The 25083-nt window shown below is 44.5% G+C and overlaps 1 protein-coding gene across 2 annotated transcripts; it reads left to right on the top strand.

Moving 5' to 3' along the window:
* The first annotated feature begins 419 nt into the window (after positions 1-419).
* SUGP1 (SURP and G-patch domain containing 1) lies at positions 420-24054 on the top strand. Of its 2 annotated transcripts, none has more exons than XM_073324465.1 (14): positions 420-501; positions 1587-1758; positions 2589-2692; positions 3162-3389; positions 5527-5650; positions 6649-6752; positions 8686-8809; positions 11248-11549; positions 17566-17672; positions 18388-18565; positions 18883-18989; positions 20021-20166; positions 21688-21817; positions 22903-24054. In XM_073324465.1, exons 1-14 carry the CDS (start codon positions 477-479, stop codon positions 22927-22929), a joined length of 1878 nt encoding a protein of 625 aa, XP_073180566.1. In that variant the 5' UTR covers positions 420-476; the 3' UTR covers positions 22930-24054. The 2 variants fall into 2 exon arrangements, with proteins under 2 accessions (XP_073180566.1, XP_073180567.1); XM_073324466.1 differs by having other exon boundaries at positions 3165-3389.
* Positions 24055-25083: the final 1029 nt, after the last annotated feature.

Below are 25083 nucleotides of genomic sequence, written 5' to 3' on the forward strand. Positions count from 1 at the left end.
GCCTCACAGGGCTGGGCGGCCCCGGCGCGCATAGGTCACGCGAGAACTCGGAGCAAATCACGCGCTGGCGAGCGGCCCTCGCCTCCCAGGAGGGCCTCGTCCCCGCCAACAGGCTCATGGGAAATGTTGTTCTTCACTCCCCGTTTCCCCCGCCTCCTTGGAGGCCTCGCCAAATCGCGCGAGAACTGCGCTCTCTCAACGGGACTTCCCGCGCGGAGTCTCATGGAAGTCGTAGTCCCTGCCTTCAGTCCTGCCCGGGAGGCCGAATCCGGCAGTTGGGGCGAGGGTGGGATCTTGGAGCACATACAGAAGAGAGAAGGCCTTTAATCCTTCCAGCTTCCCCACCCCATCCATCTCCCGCTTTCTGGATTTCGGACTACAACTCCCAGGCGCCTTTGCGGCGCATTAGCCCTGCCCTCCATTTCCATCCCATAAGCCCAGGTAACCGCGTTGCATTGTGGGATAACGACATCAAAATGGACAACTCCCGGGATGCTCCAGGTACCAATGTTGTCTCCGCAGCCTGGGCCTAGCCTCCCCCCGGCCCCGCTGCCTCCCCGCCTGTCTGAGAGAGAGCCCCTCCTCCAGCCCGGCCCCGGTCCTGCCCCCTTCCCCAGGCTCCCAAGCAGAGCCCGGCCCCTCGCAGGGGGCTTAACTCCTTCTAAGGGGGTTCAGCCCCCTTCGTCCTCTCCCCGCCCCTCCCCAGGCTCGAGCCCGGCATCCCGTCTAAAGGGGCCGCCCCTGCAGGCCCGGGCTCTCAGCAGCAGGGCTGGCGGGGCCCCCGACTGCTGTGGGTCTGCCATCAGTCACAGCCCAGCCCTGGAAGCGAAAAGCCTTTCCCCCTAGGCAGATCAGCAGCCACCTTCCCCGCCGCCCTCAGAACTCTGGCTGCCAAGCTGTAATTGTACAAATGAGGGAGACTTTTAAAAAGTGATGTTTTAAATGCCTGATTGATACACGTACAGCAAAGCCCTTCACCTTGGGAGAGAATGCACTGTCATCTCACATGTGAGAGTCTCTAGCCGAATATAAGAATGCTCTGTCTTTCTGTAACACCTTTTGTTTGAGGATTTCTAAAGCGCTCGCAAAATGTAGGTTAAGTCTCACGGATGTGTCCTGTTAGAGGGGGCGATCTAAGGGTATGTCTACACGACAAGCGCTGCAGCAAGGCTGCTGTAGTGTAGACACTCCAGTGATGGAAGGGATTTCTCGATTGCTGTTGTAAATCCACCCCCTCAAAAGGCAGTAGCTAGATTGATGGAAGAATTCGTCTGTTGATCTAGCGCATCTACAGTGGGGTTTAGGTTGACCTCAACATGTTGTATAGGATGTGAAGTTTTTCACAGTCCTGAGTAGTGTAGCTAGGGAGAACCAAGTTTTAGATGTAGACCAAGTCTGAGATAGAAGTTAAAGGACTTACCAAATGTCCCCTAGTCAGATGATGTAAAAGTCAGGAATAGTAGAAGTGGAAACGTGGTTTGTTTGATTTTTCTCTCATGCCCCTCCAGTTATTTATAAGCACTCTAATATTTCTCTAGATGATCTCATAAAGGGAAGAAAATTTTGATCCCACTTTGTTTCTCCAGGAAAAGCTAGCAGATGGTTTGGCGTTACACCATCTAAATCTGTGAAGATGAATATGAATATCCTTCATCAGGAGGAATTGATAGCACAAAAGAAGAAAGAAATTGAGGCCAAAATGGAGCAGCAAGCAAAACGGAATCACCTGGCCAGCCAACAACCCCCTCGGCTCAATGAGTGCGTAAGAATCATAAGGTTTTGTCACTAAATTTTGTTTCAGAAACCATTACATACAGGACTGATTTAAAAAAACCCTTTAGTAAAATTAAATTTAGTACTTTAGTACATCTTCCTTTTTATGCTAGGCAGTTTTCAGCGTCTTGTCTCCTTTCTAAAGTATTGTCCATGGTTGAGCAGCTAGCAACAACAATTAAACATGATTGTTGCTAGCAGAGACCTAGTTTGTTTTCCCTGGGGCTTTCTGCCTGATACTTTTATTCTGTAAACCTTGTTTTGGAAACTACTGTGGGGTTAGTCTCTAGCATGGTTTGGTTAATGTAGTCCTCTGAACAAATGCTGCTCAGGGAAATGATACAGAAACTCTGCTAGCAGCAGCCCTGTTTCAGTAGGGTGGGGAGTGAACTACATGGGATGCACAGATAATTCCATAATAGGCAAATTCTGTGGCTGTGGAGATTTAGAAAATGTAGGGGCATTTTGTACAGTGGGAGAGACGTAGTCCAAGCACTCAACTGGGAATCAGACACACCTGAATTCTAACTCCAGCTTCCGACCATGACTCATTGCAGGTTTAGAATAAGTGACTTACTCAACTTCCTGTTTCACTTTCCAATCCGTTAAGTAGGGTTACTAATACCTAACAGGGGTATCGTGGAGATTAATTAGTATCTAATATTTTGAAAATGCTATATTATTGGGAAGTGCTGAGACAAGTGGTCCCTTTCCACCTTGAGAGATTAGCAATTATTAGCATTTTATTTTGCTCTCTGAGCTACAAGGAAGGACATGAAGCATCTAATCTCCTTCTCTTCTTTTTTTCTATTTAGAGATGAAAGTGGTGAAAACGAAGCCTCTGTTTCCAACAAATTTGCCAATGACGGCAGCTTTCTCCAGCAGTTTCTTAAGCTGCAGAAGGAAAAATCAAGTACTGGTAAGTTGATTCTTGAGCAACAGAAAGTCCTCCCTCTTCTCCTTTGTGACACCAGCAGCATGAGAGCTGTTCTAAAGGTGTATTGACATGGAAGAGCCCAGTGTTAGAGAGTGCAAACTGTTTGCTAACATTGGTTACTTTAAATACTGAAATAGAAGTGGTCCCTCTAAACTAAGATGAAGGTGACTTGGTGAGGCAGTATGGGGTACAGAAGCTTGCATTGCTACCATCTGTATTTAGCAAGATATGTTCTCGAGCTTGAAATGTATTTTCTTAACATTTCCGGGAGATCCTAGTCTTCCTTAAACTCAGCTGCTTGGGTGAGATTGGTGTTTACCAACAAACATCTGTAAACCTAAAATTAAACACAGTCCACTGTGGTAACCATATTAGTGCCCTATGCAAACTACTCAGATCAAATCAGAAAGGATACACAGATTTTCCCACCCCACCCCCCTTCTTTTTTAAGAAGCTTCCCCAAGTTCTGGCAACGTTTCTGCAAACACCTCTGCTTCAAGCACCGGGAAGAAACCCATCCTGATTGGGAAACGTCCCAGCTTGGGCACGAGCAGCATGGTGAACCAAGTGAAGAATTACTCCCATTCCAAACAGATGCCAGTTGCTAACCGCCTCAGTGTGTTTCAGTCGCCAGATGATGATGAAGAGGAGGATTATGAGCAATGGTTGGAAATTAAAAGTAAGTTGCATCCTATTGAACTGAAATCACTTCTTATTTATTTTGCATGCAGGTTCAGTTAGGCTATCGGTAAGGGTTCAGATGGGAAACAGCTTGGTTTAATGCTTCTTCAGACTTCTGTTTACAGTCTTTCTTATGGGGAAAAGTTATTGCTTGATGCTTTCTCATTGGAAAGATCTTACCAAATCACAGCACATGAGAAAGTATTTTTCAGCCCAGATCCCAATGGGCAGGTGTCTGCATCACAAAATATAAACACTACAATTGACACTGATTGGCCCCCTTGTTGCCAACTTCATGACAGGGCTGAGGATTGAATTACTGGACCATGGAGAGTGAACTCCCTCCTCACCCTTAGATACTGTTCCTCTAGTTTGGGGCTGATACACATTTGTTAGCCAGAGTGGGAGACGCTCCCCCTACCATTGCCTGTGCTGTGAATAGAGGACTGTCTTCTCCAGGGCTGTCAAGCCAGCACCTTTCACCATTACAAAATTCACATACCCTAAGGAGTAGGGAGGGGAAGGGTGTGTTCTAATCTTTCCTCCACTTAGTTGAGCTTGCTTAGATGTTGGTGGTAGAAGGGTATCTGCCTTTGCAGCTAGAAAGCAGGCTGGATGGTGCACAATTCTTTTTTAAAAGGTGGTCTTGAGACATATCTGGTTTGTTTTAATCAATTGAAAATGAAAGGCTCCCTTTTCAGGAGTGGCTGTCTGAACACTAAGCATTTTATGGAGATCAGATAGAAGTGAAGCCCTCCCATCTTTCCAGAGTTTCATTAGGAAATCACCATTTTGGACATCTTGACTGTGAGCTTCTTTCCTTACCCTTTAAATCAAGATTGGATCCTTATTCTAAAAGAGAAGCTCTAGGAATTATTTTGGGGAAGTTTATGGCCTGTGTTATACAGGGAGTCAGACTAGATGATCACAATGGCCCCTTCTGGCCCTGGGATCTATGACTCCTTGATTAGGTTGGAATATCAAAGAGAATAAAGAATGCTGCAGCATATCAAATAACATAAAGTGTAATATAAATTTAGGGCCAAGATGATCTTAGAGAAACTTATTGAGCCCTGCTTCCCAGCTAGTAACTTGAATTTCCATTCATGTTTTGAACGAATGGTTTAGAAGGAGAGTCAGTCTGGGCATATTTACAGACCTCCTAGCTAGGCTTCATGTTACATGATTAAACAAAATGTGAAATGGTTTTAATGATGCATTAGAAAGACCACTTCTTGCTATATGGGATCTGCCTTATTGCTATTTCCATCAGAAACTTGAGCAAAATCTCAGGCAGATCTGCACATAACCGTGTAGAAACCAAAGCAGGAATTAAACATCCCTACAACAACTGAAAAACGAGTGTGGAAGACCAATTGGCTAATGGGATTGGTACTAGGATATGGACTTTTTTGCTTTTTGGTCATTGGGTCAAATCTAGTCTAGGTCAGTGCTGACAAATCTGTTACTGTCTGATAGCTGTTCAGTGGCCTGTGTGAAATTTGTCTGGTCTCTGTCTAGTTCCTAGTGAACATGTGTCCTTTATTGGACTTCCTCTGATACTTGAGATGAATTGGCCCCTTGTTGGCAGTCTCAATAGAGAGGCCAAAGGGTAACTTCTCAGAGAGTCAGCTCTCTCCCGTCTGGTAATGGTCCTTCCTGGTTAAGGCACACTGGCAGGTGCAGCATGCGGAAGCTTACGCTCCCACTGCCCAGACTGTGTCTGGTATGTGGATAAAGCCTGACATCTCAGGAGCTGAAATCCATGCCCCTTCGTGAACAATACATTATTTTAAAAAACAGCCACATTGTCCCCACCCCGTTGTGAGTGTGTATGTTAGAATTGTTAGTAGCTAATTACATAGCAAATTGCAATTGAACCCTAAACTGGAAGGAATCCAAATCTTCTATTTTCTCTCATAAAAGGTTCTAGTCAGATCGTTCCTTTCCCACTGGGAGGGTAAGGCCTGAGAGTAACTCGGATTTGTAACTTGTGCAGCTGTGTAAGACTGGCTCCCCATTTCATCGTTTTTCTCCTCATCCCCATCCCACTCTTGTCTACCGCTGTGGTTCTTAGAAGTAATGTGCCTGTTGGGTGTGTGAGTTGAACCCCAGTACTGACAGCCTGCTTAAAGTTTTACCCCCAGAGGATGCAGAGACCCGGAAAGTGGTGGAAAAGCTGGCTAGGTTCGTGGCCGAAGGGGGACCAGAATTAGAAAAGGTCGCTATGGAAGACTACAAGGATAATCCAGCATTTTCGTAAGTTTGGGGGCAAACTTAATTTGCTAAAGCAGCATAGTATATCTCAAGGTGAAGAACCTAGGCCCTGCATGCATAGAGCGGGGGCTTTGTGATCTTCTGGGAAGAGGGGGGTTTGATCTTTATGGTGTCATTTCCTTCATATGTTTTCACAAAGTACCATAAGAATACTCTGTGCATCTGGACAGCCTTCTAGCCATGGATCTCCAAGCGCTTTACAAACACCAGTCAGTTATGTCTCACTATCTCCTTTGAGGTAGCTGAGTGTTATTGGCCTTGTTTTATAGATGGGGAAACTGAGGTATAGAGAGGAAATGACTTTGCTGAGGACACGTCGCAAATCAGTAGCAGTTAGAAGGAGAACCCAGGAGCCCTGACTCTATGCTATTGTGGTCTAGCAGATAAGAGTGCTGGGCTGGGAGTCAGGAGACCGTAGGTTCACTCCTCTCTGTCTGCTGCGTGATCATTTCCCCGTCTGTAAAATGGGGCTACTGTTGCTTATGTTCCCAAAGTGCTGTGAGGTTTACAGGTATAAAGTGTTATAGTCCAGGGGTTCTCAACCTTTTTTTTGAGGGCCCTCCCCCCGCCCCAACATCTATAAAAACTCCACAGCCCACCTGTGCCACAAGAACTGGTTTTCTGAATACGAAAACCATGCCACAGGAACTCCGCAAGGTTACATTGCTCAGGTTTGACTTCAACCCTGGGTGGCGGGGCTCAGGGCTGTGGGGCTTTGGCTTTCTGCCATGGGCCCCAGCGAGTCTAACATTGGCCCTGCTTGACAGACACCCTGAAACCTGCTTGTGCCCCGCCAGACCCCGGTTGAGAAACACTGTGTTATGCTATACAATTTATAAATGGAGTCATTTAAGGTATTTTCAGAGTAGTTTATCTTCTGATTTTGTCTAGTCTAGTCTTTTTTTGTTTTGTACCAAGTGGGCAGAAACATTAACGTCTCAAAATATGCTTTAGTAACTTTTTTCTCCTCTCCACTCCAGATTTTTACATGATAAGAACAGCAGGGAATTCCTGTACTACAGAAAGAAAGTAGCAGAAATGAAAAAAGAGAATCAGAGTTTGCAGACGTCCTCTTGTCAGAAAGGTAAGTGAGGGGGTTGGGAGCACAACCTCTCAATCATGAAATGTAGATCATAAAGTCTTTTTCAGTGCTCTCAATAACTGCTAGTTAGACATTTTAAGAATCAATCGAAGTAGAATATGCAGCAGCTTTAGTCTTGCTGTTGGTCTCTTGCTGCCTGTAAGTAAAGCACTGTCACAAAGGGAGTTGTATGATGTTTCCTGGCATCGATCTCTGATGCCACTATATTCATTTCGTGAGTCAATAAGAGAGCCTGATTCTTAAGGGATGCCACTATATTCATTTCCTTAAGTCTATAAGGGAGCTCTCCACGCATGAAAGTCCCATTGAAATCAGTGCGAGTCCAACACACTGAGAGCTTGCAGGATTGCTTCCTGTGGAGGAAGAGTATCCTAGTATTTCCCAAACGTCTTCAGGAAAGTGAGCTAGAAGGAAGAAGATTCTGCATTGTTTGGTCCTGAAAATGATGTTCCAACTCTGAAAGACAATAGATTTAGAATCTGTCTTGCTTCTCAGGTACTCTCGTTCGCTTTCTAACTTCACTCTACATGAGTCAAGATGGAAACAGGGTCTTTGTTTCTTCAGCATTCATTCCCCTGTTTCTGCTGCTTATTCCCCATTGAAAGACATTACATTTAGCTTGCATCATAATTCCATAGCCAACAGATGGGTTCTTGCAAATTGGGAATTGTGGCTTTAGGTGGAGAAGCAGCAGGAGCAGATGATCTGCCAGTGAATTAATATCCAGGGCAGTGAAATGCAAAAAATTAAATATTTTGGGAAGGAGGGAGTTGCCTGGTGAGCTAAGCATGATTTTTGGGTCAGGAACATCTCGCTTCTAATCCAGCCTCTGGCACAGAAATCCTGTGTGACCATGGCAAATCACTTAACCTCTCTTCTCCATTTCTTAAGCTGTAAAAAAGGGATTAATGCTGTTTACCAGTGCAGGGTGTTGAAGGTTTATTAGTTAACACACAGTAGCAATGATTTTTATAGAGCTTTTTAGGTCCATAGTGCTCTGAAAACACCAGTTAATTAATCCTTGCAGCACCCTAATAGTTAAGTGGTATTATCCACCCTTTGCAGATGGGACATTGAGGCAAGGAAATGTTCTGACATGCCCAAGCCCATGCAACAAATCAGGTCGCCTGGACGCCTACTGCTGTGCTCTAACCATTAAGCCTTGTTGCCATAGTGCTCTGAAGATGAGAAGTACCGTATAAGGCAGTTGTATGTAAATAAAATACTTGTTTGATTGTTCATAAGGGGGAATTGCTCTGACAATATTCACGGTCAGAGCTTTCTCTGTACCATTGGACTAGGGCTGCAGTAGCTCCCTCCTCCAGTTAAGAGCGGGATGAAGGCTCTGTATGGAGCACTACTTTCCTCTTTTCCTCCAGAGTAGCCAGCACAACCATGAGAGTAACACAAACCACTCTCTCTCACATGTGACCTGCCACACTCATTTCTGAGGGCTGCAATCCTGGCAAAGCTGCCACTGACTTCAGAAGTGGGGGCCTTAACTAGAGATGACCGATTGCATTGTGGTTTTCTGCTATGGGCAAATATCCAGTACAGGAGGACAAAACTAGCTGCCTTCCTAAGTGCGAGAGATATGGGTTTTCAGAAAATATGGGTTTTCAGAAGGGGAAAGCTGCCTTGTGTATTAGTCTACTCACACCTGCCCCCTGGCATGCAGAAAATCAGAGAGTGAAAGTCCTGGCCATTCCCCTGGATACAGAGCCATCGCACTAGCTGATACCTCACTGCTTACCCAGTGATATGAACTCTTGACCATTTGACTGTGTTTCTTTACGTTATTCTTAAAAATAAACCCCTCCTCTTGCCCTTATTCCACTCTTGGGGTCCGTAGAACAGATAGGCTTTTGACTGTTGGGTGTGTGAGTTGGGCCCAGTATTGACAGCCTGCTTAAAGTTTCACCCCCAGAGGAGGAAGAGACCAAGAACTTTGCTGAGAAGCTGGCCAGGTTCATAGCAGACGGGGGTCCAGAGGTGGAAGCTATTGCCTTGCAGAACAACCGGGAGAACCATGCTTTCAGGTAAAGGAAGAAGCCTGCAGCTGAGTATGCATGTTTTTTGTGTTTGTTTTTAGCAGGGTTTACAGGGGACAAACCCCTATGAATAAGACTTAGGATACAAGAAACTGGGTATAGAGCCCGGGAGTCCTACTTCACAGTCCACTGCTCCAACCACTTAGCACCATCTTTAGTCATGTTAGTGCGATTTAATTGTCCTGAAGTCTGATCTTTGCTTTTTGCTATTTCCACTTTGCCAGACAGCGTTACCCGCATCGATACCCTGTGCGTTCACTTCTGTTTCATGTTCCCCTCTGTGCATGGAACACACTTCCTGAACGTGTTACCCTCTCCTCATTCATATTACTCCTTAGTCCCACTGCTGCTTCAGTGGCTGCTAGAAATGAGTCAATATTTATTATTTCATCTTCTCTTGTATTAGATATCATGGCACTGGAGTCATGCTGCCATCACCTGATCCCTCTGTGTGTATGTTATATCCCTTTTTGCTCCCTTTAGTCTGTTTTTGTTGTTGTCTTAGGCCTGGATTCTCCAGTGAGCTCTGCATGGGTACAGGGGTCCCTCTGCACAAAGCTCATTGGAGGATCAGGCATAGGATTGTAAATTTTGGGTGCTGGCGCTATTTCCCCTCTATGTCTGTTCAGCACATATTACAGTAGCACCCAAAACATGTTATAAATAACGGACGCTGCTTTGTGCCGGGTAGGTCACCCCTTTTCCAGTCCAAGCACTCCCGGTGCAACACAGCTGCTGTTCTACTTATTTCCTGCTATCGGACACTCCTAGAGCTGACCAAGCCTAGAACCCAAATCCCAGCCCAAGACTGCCATTTCTGACCAGAAAATACTCTAAACAAACTGGCATTTGATTACTATCTGATTTCCCTAATTGTGCATTCACTTCCTCCCTTCCATGGCAATGCGCTAGTATTCATTCTAATCCTTTACACCTTTCCCTGCAGCTCCCTTTCACCCATGACCATCATCTGGGGCTGATACTCACTGCCGCTTTGTAGGGCGCCTTAACTAAATTCCAGGAAGAGCCCCTCCTCCACCCTTTGGAAAATTTCTCATCAGTTTATCTGACAGACCCCATTACTCACAATCCCCACTGGGAAGTGCCTTGTTTTTCTTCTCACCCAAGCAGCTCATTGTTTCTGCCATTACAAGGAGTTACAATATGTTTCCTGGGAATGAAGCTAGACTCACCAGTTTTTAATTAGCCTGTTCCTTCTTGAAATCTTGGCATTATATTAACTGCCATCCTGCCCTCTGGAATCCCTGCCCCCTTGTGTTGAGTGGCATGTCAGACAGATGTACTAACGTCTGAGCCGCTTTGTCATTTAACTCTCTTAAAGCCCTGCTGGGAATCCCATCTGGGCCTGCTGCTTGGGTTACTTCATGTATTGCTCATGGAGGGTCTGATCCCGCTCTCCACGCGCTACCCTGAAACAATGCCCATTGAAGTGTGCAGCAGCTTTGTCTGAGTTAGGGAGTGCGAGGTCACACCTTGGTGAATTTTTGAATACAGCAGAGACACATGTGTGCGTGGGCCTGTGTAGAATCATGCAGTTATAGACAGAACGGACCTATTACCTAACTGAGTGTGTTCTCCTGCAAGAACACAACAGTCTCCTAATGAGAGGCTGTATCCAATAATAAACTGATCCTCTGAAGAGTGAGGGATGGGGAAGGTTGAAGGTAGTTATGGTTTTATGTTAAAATGCTTAAATTGAAAAGGGGATGGGGGAAGCGGTGGATAGATTTGTAACAAATCTGAGTGTGTCTAATCTGTGTGGCTGTTAGATTGCAGACACTTCCTATTCCTCCCACAGAGATTGAAATAGGATTTTCCCTCCACCCAAAAAGGAAAAGACATTATTTGTTCATGAGGTTACAGCCTATGGCAGTGAGCTCTGGGTGTGGGGGAGGGTGGGATTACATAAAATGACTTAGTGTCAGTAAGGTGAGTACTTGAGTGGGAGCTTGCTCTAACCACTAGTCCATTTTTCTGTTTGGTAAGGTGAAGATGCATCTCTTGTGAACTGGAACAGGCTGTGTGGAGTACAGCAGGGGGGATTGGGGGAAGATTTTATGTTTCCACTGACAATGTGATCTTGTAAAGGCATCAGATGCCTAACCAGAACAACCACTTCCTTATTATTTCTCTGTCTTTCTATGGTATTGTAACCATTAGCCATGGTGCATTTACAAACAGCCATAAAGTCCCTGTCCCAAGGGGCTCACAAGCTAACTTGCACCCCAGGCAAATGAGGCACCAGAGGGGAGAGAAGTATCCAGGGGTGAAGTGAAAGAAGTGGGTTTGAAGGAGGCAGGAGGTATTTCCAAGCACGTGGGGAGGAGAGTTCCTGGCCAAATCACGGTTAGACCTATCTCTGAATTGAACTGTTGCACGCAAAACTTTTTCTTTTTTAAACTTAGGTTTTTATATGAACCAAACAGCAAAGGCTACAAATATTACCGGCAGAAGCTGGAGGAGTTCCGTAAGGCCAAGAACAACTCCATAGGGACACCTTTTGTGCTGGAACCCAACCTGAAACACAAGAGCATTCCTGAAGCCACACCGTCCTCTTCATCCTCTCCAGCTTCCTCTAAACAGCCGGCTGCAGCTGCCTCTAAAAAGAGGAGGAAGAGCAGATGGGGGCCAGAGGAGGAAAAGGTTGACTTGCCCCCCCCAGAGCTTGCCCAGCAGGAGTTGAACTCTTCTCCCTCCCCATTGTCAGGTTAGTGGTTCTGTATTTGGGGTTGATTGGATTTTTTTTTCCTGGTAGCTTGTGATCTGTTCTAATTCAGTTGGCTCTGTAAACAGAATACACTGTGAGTCTATCTCTTGTTGTAATCTCCCCAGTCAGCAACCTTCTATCTCTCAGCGAAGTCTAGCAGCTAACTCTCATGTGCAAATCCAGATAAACCACTTTATCTCATTGACTCTGGGGATTGGAATCTTATCGCTTTCCAGCTATCTTTAAAACTCTGCTGAGCGGTAGCTCATTATAGCCTCAGCCTCCATGCTATTTAGGTTTCAGAGTAGAAGCCTTGTTAGTCTGTATTCGCAAAAAGAAAAGGAGTACTTGTGGCACCTTAGAGACTAACCAATTTATTTGAGCATAAGCTTTCGTAAGCTATAGCTCACGGTTAGTCTCTAAGGTGCCACAAGTACTCCTTTTCTTTATGCTATTTAGGGCTATTTCACTTCAGGAATAGAGACTGTCAGAAAACAAATGTTGAAGTATGAATTCCGCTTATTCCCCGTGGTGGGCTGACATCCTTGGGCAGCTCTTCTATCCTCTCTTTGATGATGATGGGTCAGAAAAATAACTAAACATAAATAGCTTTGCTCATGGTGCTAAGGCAGTGGCTCTCAACCTTTCCAGACTACTGTACCCCTTCAAGAGTCTTTGTGTTGTGTACCCCCAAGTTTCACCTCACTTAAAAACTTACAAAATCAGACACAAAAATACAGAAGTCACAGCACACTATTACTGAAAAATTGTTTACTTTCTCATTTTTACCATATAATTATAAAATAAATCAATTGGAATATAAATAGTGTACTTACATTTCAGTGTGTAGTATACAGAACAGTATAAACAAATCATTGTCTATGAAAGTTTAGTTTGTCCTGACTTCGCTAGTGCTTTTTATGTAGCCTGTTGTAAAACTAGGCAAATATCTAGATAAGTTGATGTACCCCTGGAAGTCCTCTGAATACCCCCAGAGGTACATGTACCCCTGGTTGAGAATCACTGCGCTGAGGGATGCAAGCAAAGCTGCCAGTTTCCAATTTTTGGTTTCCAGGACCTATTTCAAGTCATGGGACTGCTCCCTGATCCAGGGTTGTGATTTCTCTCTGAGGACAGCATGCTGCAGACCCCTTTAGGGGTGCAACTCACATCAAACATGAGAGGACTCTTTTTCCAATAGAGGCACTCTTACTGTGCCTGCAAAATTTAAACGCTTATGTCCCATGTATGCATGTGTAGATAGGTAATGAGTCCAACGGTGAGCTGGCTATGTGCACGTGAAAGCATGACTTTCAAGGGCCCCTGATGAATGCAAGCATTTTTCAGGTGCAACTGTCTTTGAATACTTTGCCCTTCTAGTGTGATGAGGGGAAAGGGTGTGGAGGGGTATTGGTGTGAGTATAGAGAGTGGAAATGTTGCACTCTTTCTAGAAAACAAGCTCTAATGTCATTCTGAGCTGCGGAGTGAGTTCACAAGTGCATACATTCAGCCTGTGGAGTTCACTGTCACAGCAAGTCATTGGGTCATGTACTGTGGCTGGGTTTTAAGAGAGACTGGATAATTGCATGGCCATTAATAACACTGGATGGCCAAGATAAAGGGTAAGATGCTTTGTAGTGTCAGCTGATGGCCACAGGGATCAGGAATAGAGCTGGTCAGACATCCTTTGTCAAAATGTTTTGATGAAAAACAGTTTCCATTGAAATCTAAACAGCTTAAAAAAAATGTTGATTTCAACAAAAATTCCTGGAGGGGGGATATTTTGAAACAACAAATGTTTCATTTTGGACAACTTCATTTAGAATTTTATTTTATGGGTTTTTTTATTTTTACATCAGTAGTAGAGATTTTTTTTTTTTTTTTTAAATCACAAAGGGCAGCTGCTACTTAGGACTCATTGACATGTTATCTTTTCTAGATCAGTGTCTCCTGTTTGTGTTGTAATGAAACAGTTTAGCACTGATACTGTTTGGAATTAAAACAAATTTTGAAACGTTGAAACTTCTCGCAAAATGGAAACTTTGAGTTTCAGCCAGCTCTGTCTGGAGGGAGGGGGAGGGAGGGAGATACCAGGCTAAATGGACCACTGGTCTGATCTTCTATTCCTTTTCCTAGTGAGACCGAAATCAAATGCCAAGGTCTCCCCTCATTCTGTATTGCTGGAGTCCTTCTTTCCTTCAGACATTTAATGTCTCTAACTTGTGTAAAAGGCAGGCTACATGGGTTGTCACACCTTCATTTATCTATTTTAATACATTTTTTAAAAAAAAAGTTAAAAAGCCAAAGCTGGGCAGATGCTTTCATAATAAAATAAGTGAATTCCTGCCTTGCGCATCATGCTGCATTTGGGGTCTGATAGAGTCTTACAGCCGCACATTCCTTTGCGTCTTCCTGCTAAAATTACTTGCTTTTTCCTTTAACCTCCGTGTTAGCTTCCTCTTAATTAGACAGGTGGCATGCTCACTTTCCACAGGGCGTTGTCAAGTAAAGGAAAAGACGGCAAACAATCTGCCAGTCATAAGAAATTGACCGTTAACACTGTGTTAATGCTCTGCAGGGAAAATGTTTATTGGTTCAGATAGAATAATCCTCTTCTAGCATTAACATCTTTAACTTGACAGATGACTAGAATACCAAATTATAGCCATGGCCCTGCTGGAGTTAGAGCCACAAAATGTGCTTTAGATGGTCCATGCCTCCCCAGCCCCATCTGCTTCGTAGATGTTGCTGCTTTGGAGCCTTGGACAGTTAGGCAAGGACTGTTTATTATTTCTCATTCATTCCATGTCAGTTTTCAGTCTTAAATCAGTATCATGCGGAGTGAAGAGTGTAGTATGGCCCTTTTGGACACATATGATGCTCCTCTTACATATATTGATGTTTAGACACTTAGCAGCTTGTATACTACAGTGAGTATTCAAAATGCTGAATAGAACAGGGGTGCTATTAATTAGTAAAGTCTCGGAACTACAGGAAAATTCGTGAGTGTTGTCTGGGCACGTCTGGTGCTAACTTTGGATTGGGGGCGGAGCGCTGGTTTGGATCTGTCTAGTTGTAATTAATATGATCTTCAGAACACTGAGTCAAAAGTCAGGCAGCTAATGGCTCCCTTTGGCTATAGAGTGATTGCACTTGTTGTGAAAGGAAGGGAGACCTCCTCTCCAGACATGTGGGTAGGGGTAAACTTTCCGGTAGTCTTCTGCTCGATGCTGCAAATGCAAATGGCACCATTCACCTGGTTGTGGCCAAAGGTAATGTTTTGCAAGGCACACTTTTCCGAGGATGAAAGCAGCTCTTTATCCCAGCTGAGGAGCAGTTCCGCATCTTCTGCCTGTTTTCATGGCACGAGCGTGCCCTGGCTAACACTCTCAGTCCCGTGGCCCGGTTTAGGTAAGCGTGCTGATGTCTTTGCAATATGTGCAGATTGATACAAGTTGCCCAGGCACCTGTCTTGGCTTTGTTCTACAATAGTTTTCCCACCTGCACCAAAGACTTTCTTCCTTCTGTCTACTTTGCCTGGATATAATAGGTGTCACTTTGAGGGATTTTTTAATTAGCCTTGGTGCACCGAGCTAAACACGTACAATAGGTCTTTCAGCAGGTTATTGTCATGTTGGCCTGGAGCTGCAAGATCATATGTTGGTTCCATGAAACCGGATGTACAGTTTTAGTGCAAAGAGGAGCAAAGGCATGCACTGTATGTCTGGGATGGAAAAAAAGATGCCTCTCTATCTCACCCTTCTCCTTTTAAGGCTGTCCCTGGAAGCTTGCCGATACATTGGCCTCATGAGCTGTGTTGTGCTGTTAGCCTGAGAGTTTATGCCATCTAGAACTAAGTCAAACAGCTGCTGACCTTCTCTGTGAAGGTCGAACGGATTTCTTCAATGTAGCCAAAGAGGCTTCCTGTTCCTTGAGAACGGGGCTGACCCTGTGTTTGGCGCTGCCACTAAAGTCTCCCATAGGACATTTTGAGCCTGATTCTCCTCTCACCAGTCTTCCATCAGTGACTTCCATCAGTGGAGCTGCTCCTGATTCTCACTGGTGTATGTGAGAGAAGAATCATGTGCTTTATTTAAAGGGCCTCTGTCCGATAATTTTATGTATAGGTTTGTTTTTTTATTTGCTATTATTTCATTGGGAATTGAGGGCATACTCAATACTTCACAGGGCCTGGAGTGAGCCAGTTTATCTCTAACTCTGTCTTAGAATATCTCTTGCCATGTTTCTGCTGAACTCGATATACACAGTTTGCTCTTAAGACTGATTATATGAGTATCCAAGTGCTCTCGGCCATATGAGCATGAACTGCTGGACTGCTTTATGCTCTTGTTTGGAGGCAGGTGCTAAGGAAGCCACTTTCCAGATCATCAAAAAGAACGAGGAGTACTTGTGGCACCTTAGAGACTAACTGCCACAAATAGTCCTTGTTCTTTTTGCTGATACAGAGTAACATGGCTACCACTCTGAAACCAATTTCCAAATCATGACATGCTTGGCAAAAACCATATGGGGAAGGGGATAATGCACTTTGATCAATTGCCCTAAGTGAGAGTGAGAGAACTGGAGAGATGACCCCTGGGACCTAATTACCATCTGCACAGACATTTGGTGTCATGAACAATGATCCTATTATTATCAGGCTTCATAATTAATTGGTAGTGAATAATTAATGAAGCATAATTTAGCCATAGCCTGGGTTCACATTAAATATGAGGGGTTTCAGAGTAGCAGCCGTGTTAGTCTGTATTCGCAAAAAGAAAAGGAGTACTTGTGGCACCTTAGAGACCAACCAAGCTTATGCTCAGATAAATTGGTTAGTCTCTAAGGTGCCACAAGTACTCCTTTTTTTTAATTAAATATGAGGTTTTTGTAGCCACTAGGAAAAAATCCTTCCCCTTGTACTGAAAAACATAATGTACTTTCAAGTGCAGGGTTTGTGGGGGTTTTTTTGCAATCCTTTAAATACTTAACTGCAACTCTTAGATGTTTAACAGGGGAGCTGTCAGCCCAGTTAGTTAGAAATAGACTAGCCTTGCAAGTTGCTCTTCATTGTAAATCTTGGCTTCACCACCCCAGGAATATTTTTGTTTGTTGTTTTTATTGCTGCAGAAATATTTTCTTAAAGAGAGATCATTATGCAATTTTAAAATGCCCCTATGAACGCACAGCACTGAATGGCCTTTCAAAATCAGCAGGGGCCTGCCTTACTGAGCTTAAAACCTACTTGCAGGGCCTTTCCAATACAACAGCAGGTAAAATCATTTCAAAACAGGAGCTTGAGACCCAGACGAAGAAGAACAGGGATACACCAACGGAGACATCAAGCTTAGACTTAAAATATGTCTCCTCTTTGAAGGCAGGAGGCCTGATGTCCTTGTCCTTCTGAATTCTGTAGCTGAGAAATTAAACATGTAGTAGGGAGTGGTAATTTCCAAAAAAGGTGTGATCATTTATCATTCTGAATGACTGGTAGCTATTCATATAGTAAACACAGTACAGTTACTGGATAGATGTACTGAGCACTACACTGACAGACTGAAATCTGCTGGGCACTTAATGCTGTATAATTAAATACCAGTTTATTTGTGGTAGGGAGATTCATAAAGGAGCTTAATGAAAAGAAATAAGCTTAAATTAAGAGAGGGTAACGTTAGCCTGCCTGGGAGGACAGAGTTCCTGACTCTGTGATCTCCAAGACTGTAGAATAGTTTCCCAAGGGAAGCTGGGGAATATCTGAAACTAGACAGAACAAAGCCCTAGAGAATACAAATGTGGAGAACAGTTCTGAGTTGGCCAGGAGGTGGAGTGTGACCTAATGAGTCTTTCTTCTGTGAGTCTTTAGAGTACTACTGGGAGTTGTGCAGCTTAGCATCTTAATGCTGGAGTTATGAAACAGACTGTAAGATTTAAATGGATAGGATGTTGGGATATGGTTCTGCTGTCTTGAATGGCTGGCTCAGTTTTTTGAAAATCTTTGACATTTGCTTATTTCAGTTCAGGACCTCAAGGGTCTTGGTTATGAAAAAGGGAAACCGGTTGGACTAGTGGGTGTGACAGAGCTCTCTGATGCGCAGAAGAAACAGCTGAAGGAGCAGCAGGAGGTAATGCCATGAAATGATTTCTAAGCTAATTTGTGCAGCAGTACATTGCATTGCAGCATGGTTGGGTTAGGGGTGGAGATAGACAACAGAGATTTTCCCAGGGGCTGAACAAACAAAACCTCTTGGATTCATATTGGATTTGTAAGTATCAGATGATGCTGTGGTCAGCAGAAATGCATTATAGAGCATAGGGGGACATGAGCAAAATCCAGCCAACCCATCTCCCCGCTAAACAAAAAAATGTTCTGGCTGTGAGCTCACCTTTCCTCTTATATGCTATCCATGTAGGACTTAATGCCCTTTCCAACTAAAGCCCAATGTCTGCAAGGCTTATTGTGTCACTTTTCTTCCCTGCTGAGATTTGTGTTACTGTAGTTCAGGGTATCATTACTGGCCACTTTTGGGATCCTGAGGGCTGCATTTAAACTACAAACTACATAAAAAGGGTCACATGGCAGCTGCCCACATTGTTAATGTATGGGTGCAGCTCTCAAAGATGCCAGCAGGTGATGCTCCTGTTTGACCTGAGTGGTAAGCTGCTTGCAGTTGGATTCAGCATTGCCTGCTGGGATTTGTAGTCTTCATGGCCTGCTTTTCTGTCTCATCGATAAGGCAGCCATGTGCTCTACTGCAGAACTTAGGGACCTCTCTGTGTCCACTCTGCTGCCTACAGACTAGCTGCCTCACTGAGCAGGCTACTGTTTTGCTTCCCTAGATGCAGCAGATGTATGACATGATCATGAAACACAAGCGAGCCATGCAGGAAATGCAGGTGATGTGGGAAAAAGCGGTTCAGCAGCACCAGCATGATTATGACAGCGATGAGGAGGTAGACAATGAACTGGGGACATGGGAACATCAGCTTCGACGCATGGAAATGGACAAGACACGAGGTGGGTGGGAAAGCCTCAGCACCGAATTTCCTTTTGTTCTGCTGCTGTGCTGAGACTTCCATAGAAAGGAGTATGAGGTCTTGTGGCTAGAGCAGGGGATTAGTCAGGACATTCCTAGCTCTGCCACCGACTCACTGAGTGCCCTTGGGCAAGTCATTTAACCTCTGTGCTTCGTTTTCCCCACCCGTAGAATGGAGATAACACCCACTTCACATGGGGTTGTGAAGCACTTTGAGATTCTGAAGTCAAAGGTGCTATAAAAGAACATTTCTTTATCATTACTATGCTTTTTTTTCTCCCCTCCATGTCTTGAGCAGAGTGGGCCGAGCAACTGACCCAGATGGGCAGAGGGAAGCATTTCATCGGGGACTTCCTGCCACCTGATGAGCTGGAGAAGTTCATGGAGACGTTCAAGGCATTAAAGGTGAAATGAGCGACAGTTTCCTAGGCCACAGTGGAACTCTCCAGCAGAAATCTGACCTGTCTGGTAGCACTGAGGGAAAGTACTCAAGCATTTTCAGCCATTTACCAGAGTAGGCTGCCTGCAGTTCTGTGAGCCACTTACTGGTATAGCTTCTTTGCAAGCAAGTTTTTGGGTTTTTTTTTAATACTTCAAGCCTGTACAGGCTCCCCATCCACTTGCAGAAATGTCTGCACTTTGTTCTGAACCCCTTGGCATCAGCCTTTGAAAAGAGCTGGTGTCCTGATTCAGCACAGCTGTGGGATGCTGGTGTTCTTCCACCGCTGGAGACTAAAGGAAAAACAACTCCATCCCCCAGGGGTCTTGTCACTAAAGGAGGTGGGGGGCTGATCTATTGTGATTCACGGGGAAGCCTGGCTGACAAAACAGTACGTCAGCAAGGGGTACAGGGCACTAGGTGACATTACAGTGAAACAGACAGAGCTTTCAGACTGCTTGCCGACAAATCTGCAGTTCCAGTGTCCGAGCAGGATGAGGAATCACTAATACCAGGTAGGGAAAATTGGAATTTTTAGCCAGACAAATGTAATAAAGCAAAAATATAAAGCCTATGCAGAGCCCTTGGCTCCTGCCAACTCTGCTGGCATCCTTGATAGTGTTCCTTTGTAGCCAGCACTGGAGATGGGGCCTGAGGTAAGATCTCTTTTTAAATAAGAGCCATCTTTGGAGCCAGCCCAGTGAGCAGCTTTCAATTCAGAAGCCTGATACGTCTCAATTTAATCTCATAGTTGCACTCCCTGCACCTTGCAGATTACATTTTGGACTCTGGGTGGCTCTGCTGTGCTGTATCGCTTACCTGTTTCCTCCCCTGTGGTGGACGAGCAATGGAATCCCAAGAAGTTTTGTTAAAATTATTAACTGTCCCTGACTCTTTGCCCGGCCCACACTAATCTCCCCTACGTGGTTCTTTCCCTGCTCCCCTACTCGAGTGGAGTAATGCAGTGTAACTCGTGTTGCCTTTTGTTGCCCTGCAGGAAGGTCGCGAACCAGATTATTCTGAGTACAAGGAATTCAAACTGACCGTGGAGAATATAGGTTACCAAATGCTGATGAAGATGGGCTGGAAGGAGGGTGATGGGCTTGGCTCCGATGGACAGGGGATTAAAAATCCAGTCAGCAAGTAAGCAAAACGTTGTATTTTCTTTCTGTTGATTCAGTCCTTTTCTGTCAGGTAGGTGCTGATGCTCGCTTCCCAGCTTGTTGGAAGCAGCTGGAATGAATATGGCTGAGGTTCATAATTTGGACGGTGCATAGAACCTTTTTCATAAAGAGGGGAAAAAAAATCTACTGGGGTGTTTCTGGTTCCAGAATTAGATAGATGATCTGTGCTCTGAGCATGGGCCAGGAGCTTCTGAATTCTAACCTTGACTCTCACAGTGCCATCCTCTGAGACACATACTCTGTTCCTCAGTTTCCCCATCTTTAAAATGGGGGTAGTGCTTACTTCCTCACACAGGCCACGTGAGGATTGATCAATGTTTGTAAAGTGCTGTATGTGATTAAATATCCAATGCATGCCTTATGCAGCTGGAGAACTCTGAAGCAGACTTGCTGGTCTCTGGTGCGCTGTCCATCAAGGGCAGTTACCAGATGGTACTGCTCCAACTGTTTTTAAAAGCCACGTCAGTACCAAGCAGAAAGCTTTGTGTGTACATGCCATCCCTCTGGACATCAGTCTGTTTCTTTACTCAAGTGTTTTTGGGATAATAAAGAGTAATTGCATCCAAAGTGGATCAGAATGACCAGCTGCTTGTGGTGTATGCTGGACTATAGGGAAACTAAATATTGATAATGAAAGCAATTAAGAATGTTTCCCATCCAGTGGGTCCTTTGTAAACTACAGTTGTGCATATCTAGTGGAAACCACAGATGAAGTGTCTCTACAAAGCATTTCAGCTCCTTTCTCTCAGGAATATCTGTCTGGTGAAGTGGTGGCCCACTTAAATCAAGAGCTGTGGGGAGAGATTATTGTGTACAGAATAATGAGGCTTCCACTGCACCTTTCCCAAATGTGCTGCAGGGAGCAATCCTGCACTGCACAGTTGGGCAAAATGTGACTTAAGAGGCTCTGTCATCTCTGATGTCTATGACTTGGCAAGGCAAGGGAGCTGTCTGATGCACAGGGAAGAATACTGATTTATCTTCCAGTGACTCCCTTTTGGGGGTGTGAGGTAGCCACCTTCTGTTTCATGCTCATTCCTTAAATAAGCAAGGTCCAGATCATTGCGTTTGGTCACCTTAACTGCCAGAGGCTAATAAGCATGGCAGGGGATCCTTCACTAGAGAGGCACCCAAAGCACTGAGAATTATCCCTGTTACATGCTTAATTAACCCTTTGTTTAACTAGCGCTGTATTTACGCCACAGCTTCTCACTACAGCAGCGGGGTTTGCTGGTTGGAGGAATGAGCTTGCAATGCTGTAATAGCACTGCACTGTTCTGAGGTCAAAACTAGCTACCCTGATTGCTGCAGATCTGTCTTCGCCTGTGCAATGCAAACATGGTCCCTTTGTCTTGGTCTCTGTGCTCTGGTTAGGAGGGCAGATCCTATGAGGTGGTGGGTTCTTTTGATTAGCAGAGAGATGTTCTGTTAGCATCTGCTTAACTAGAAGGGGTTTTTTTGTGGTTGTTTTTTTAAACAGGGGTACCACTGCAGTGGACGGAGCTGGGTTTGGGATCGATCGTCCCGCTGAGCTATCGAAGGAGGATGACGAGTATGAGGCATTTCGTAAAAGAATGATGTTGGCCTACAGGTTCCGACCCAACCCTTTGGTGAGGTGACTCCTAACACACTTCCGACATAGTGAAGCTTCAATAGTGTCTCTGCCCATATCCTATAAGGGGGAGGACGGGGAGTATTAGTGCTCCAGAATACTTTATGGCCAATTTTGCCTTGTGTAAAAACAGAGAGGACACAGTATGGCCCTTCATCTTCAAAGTGTTTCCCAAATACCAACTAATCTCCACAGCACCCCTCTGAGGCAGGCTCCAGCTAGCACGGGGACCTAGGAGTTGGGACTCTGGGGCCTCATTCTCCTTTGTCCTGCCCATTGTGCAGCCATTTACACAGTATAAAGTGGGTGTAAAATAGTATCAAATGTGGGTGTTGGGAGTTTCCACTCCCTTGATAGTGATGTAAATGACTGCACAAGGGGCAGAGCCATGGAGATCTGCGCCCCAAGAGTTTATTCCCAACTCTGCTACTGGCTCACTCTACAACCTGGGGCAAATCACCTGCCTGTAGTTGTTTCCCTACATGTAAAATATAAATGCTGAGTCTAACCTACTCCTTCACCTCAGGAAAGTGTATTGTACCTTTTCATCAGAGGATATTCCTAAATATCCCCAAGAGTTACATTTTAATTGAGCAAATAAAGTAACAGTCACAGGGAAATGAACTGTAACAATTCACACTAAGAGATTTTCCTTTTGGTTCTGTTCTTGTGTTGAATCAAATCATGAATACCACAACACCCCGGACAGTCAGCTCTCCTGGCTATTATTTTTAATACAAAAGTTCCTGTGTTTAGCTGGAAGCTGTATGTGCCAAGTATAAATACTGCCTACAAAAGAAGCTGATGGGTTGTCCTTGAATCCCAGCTTGTTTTATGTTGAATAACCATTCTTATGGCAAAAAGCTTATCAGTTTGCATGTGACTCTGCATTACATCCAGCAGGCCAATGCACTTAGTCTTGCATTCCATTTGTAATTTTCCAGAGAAAACCTCAGATTTCACCCCTTGAAACCTCCTATTTCAGTGGAGTCCTTCAATTAATATTAATTAAGCTCACATAGTCATTGTTCTGTTCAAATTGCAATTTTAATTAATCTTCTGTTGTTGTTCCCTTTTCTACAGAACAATCCGAGGAGACCTTACTACTGATAGCGTTTTCAGGACAAAGTATTTTCAATACTGTTGTAATTTTACTGTGAAATGTTACAAAACTGCATTATCATCCTTTTTTTGCAAATATTGTAAAATCTATTAAAGTCACAATGACATCTTCACCCAGAACAAAGGCCTAGAAGCCCACTCACTGCACACTTGAGTGCCATGACAACTGCATCAAACAAGGCCTGGGATGGTATTCAAAAAGGAGAAGAGAGCAGGTGAGAATGGAGGTTTTTATCCGGTGCCCTCCTGTACAGAAGGGTAGCACCAAAGATACTAATGGGAATAGTTCAGGGACTCCATTGGTTTATTGCTCAGTGCCATGTTACTTGCCAAGAAATACATTTTTTTGTGTTTTTTTGCATCCACTGCTCAGATATGCAGCCTATTCTGCCTTGGCCGTAGCTTTATTAAAAATATATACGAGGCAGCCCCCTTAGCCCCCAAAGGTGAGTATCAGTTAGTTGACTAGCCTTTTCCCCCGAAGATCTGAGTTCAAATCCTGTATTAAGTCACAAGTATAAAGAGTCTGGCCTCCAGCTGAAACTGCAAACCCAGTGCCTATTTGTTTTATCTCTGCTTCGTAGAAAAACAAAGTCTGGAGCAGAGCGACACAGTGGGGGATTGAGGCCTGCTGTGGAAATTTGCCCAGTGCCAGTGCCATTCGTCCCTCACTTTCCTGAACACTAAATTCACACACAGCTTTCAGCAAAACAAGAGGCCCACATATCCTTTCTGTGGATGTGGGTGGCAGAGAACCAGGCCTTCAAACCTGAGTTATTAAAGGCCAGTGGATTTTTATTGGTCTGTGAAACACCGCTGCATTGCAACTCTCCTCTGCTCTGGCTGTAAACAAACTCACACCCATCTGCCCCCTAGCTTTTTATCAGTCTGATCAGAAGCAGTGGCCTTGCCACAGGTTTTTGTGGGTGAACATACAGCCCCATGGTAGTATTCTTTCAAAACATCTCAAATTGTAAGATTTTTTTTCCCCTCCCCATGTTTGTTGTTTGCCCCTTCTGCCCTGATACCAAAATCTTACCATTTAGTATGTGATTCACCTTTCTCAGTGATGTAGAGTTAATGGCTTGGCTTTCAATAAAAAATAAAAACAGAGACTGGTCAATTTGATATGAGTTCATCATGGGAAAATTAAATGTATGGGCACCTCGGAAACACAGGCAGTCAGGCTTGCAACTAAGAAATATGTGATCCATTCCTGGCAGTGATATATGCCAGGGTAACAGGTGCGCTTATTACAGCTTGCACACTGGGGTATTGCAGCTGATGTGGCTAATCAGCACATGGGCAATAACTATGAAACATTAGGTAATAAAGGTAGGAAATTTTGGCAGGCCACTGGCGAGGCTGAGCTTCTCCCAAAACTATTAAGGCTGCTGTAACATTCAGGCTTTCCTGGGGTGTTTAGTTGATCCATTTAGTTTATGAGCCTCACAGTTTTAGGGTGTGCTGCTCTCTTCTTGTTTCTCCTCTCCACCTGCTGGGTCTTTGGGCATGAATGAAACTAAGCAGAACTTCTTAACAACGTTTCCACATTTATGAAAGACCAAAAGCACTGCAGGGAACAGAGCTTGCTGCTCAAGTCACCTGGGCTTCGTAAAGTTAACTTACAGCATTGAATTCCAGTGACTGTACCTTTGTGGGCTGAAGGCCCAATCCCAATAGCCGTGAGGATGGCTGCTGTAGACATGGGCACATTATCAGAATGTTCACTTCAAGTATAGGTGCAATAATATATTGAGAATCCCTCGTAGCCAGCCATTAGGGATGTTTTTTTAAGGCAGTGCAGACTGGTGCTTGTGCAGGTTTCCTCTTTTAAACAGCTGGTGAAATATCTACAGCTAATCAAATGCTGCAGAGACTGCCAAGTGTTTTCACTCTTCCATGGTTTGCAAATCTCTCTTGAAAAGTGAGTATACCCTGCTTTTCCTGCCCACTCTTCTGTTGGCAGATGTCCTGTATGCCTCTTTTTCAGCACACACCAATATGGCAATGGCCTTGTTTCTCAGAAGCACCCGGTACAAGCTTTGTTCCTCTGTGTGGGCATCTCTGGCTCAACTTTTATTTATTTCAATTTAAATAATTAAAAACACCAAATGCGCCATTAACACGACATCTCTATCT

This window comes from Lepidochelys kempii, chromosome 25 (assembly GCF_965140265.1).
Source record: "Lepidochelys kempii isolate rLepKem1 chromosome 25, rLepKem1.hap2, whole genome shotgun sequence".
In the NCBI taxonomy this organism is placed as follows: Eukaryota; Metazoa; Chordata; order Testudines; family Cheloniidae; genus Lepidochelys; species Lepidochelys kempii.

Coding starts and splice junctions, on each gene's coding strand:
- SUGP1 (XM_073324465.1), top strand. CDS start 477: ATGGACAACTCCCGGGATGCTCCAG. Junction 5,651..6,648: donor AAGGATAATCCAGCATTTTC/GTAAGTTTGGGG, acceptor TCTCCACTCCAG/ATTTTTACATGATAAGAACA. Junction 18,566..18,882: donor GGAAATGGACAAGACACGAG/GTGGGTGGGAAA, acceptor TGTCTTGAGCAG/AGTGGGCCGAGCAACTGACC.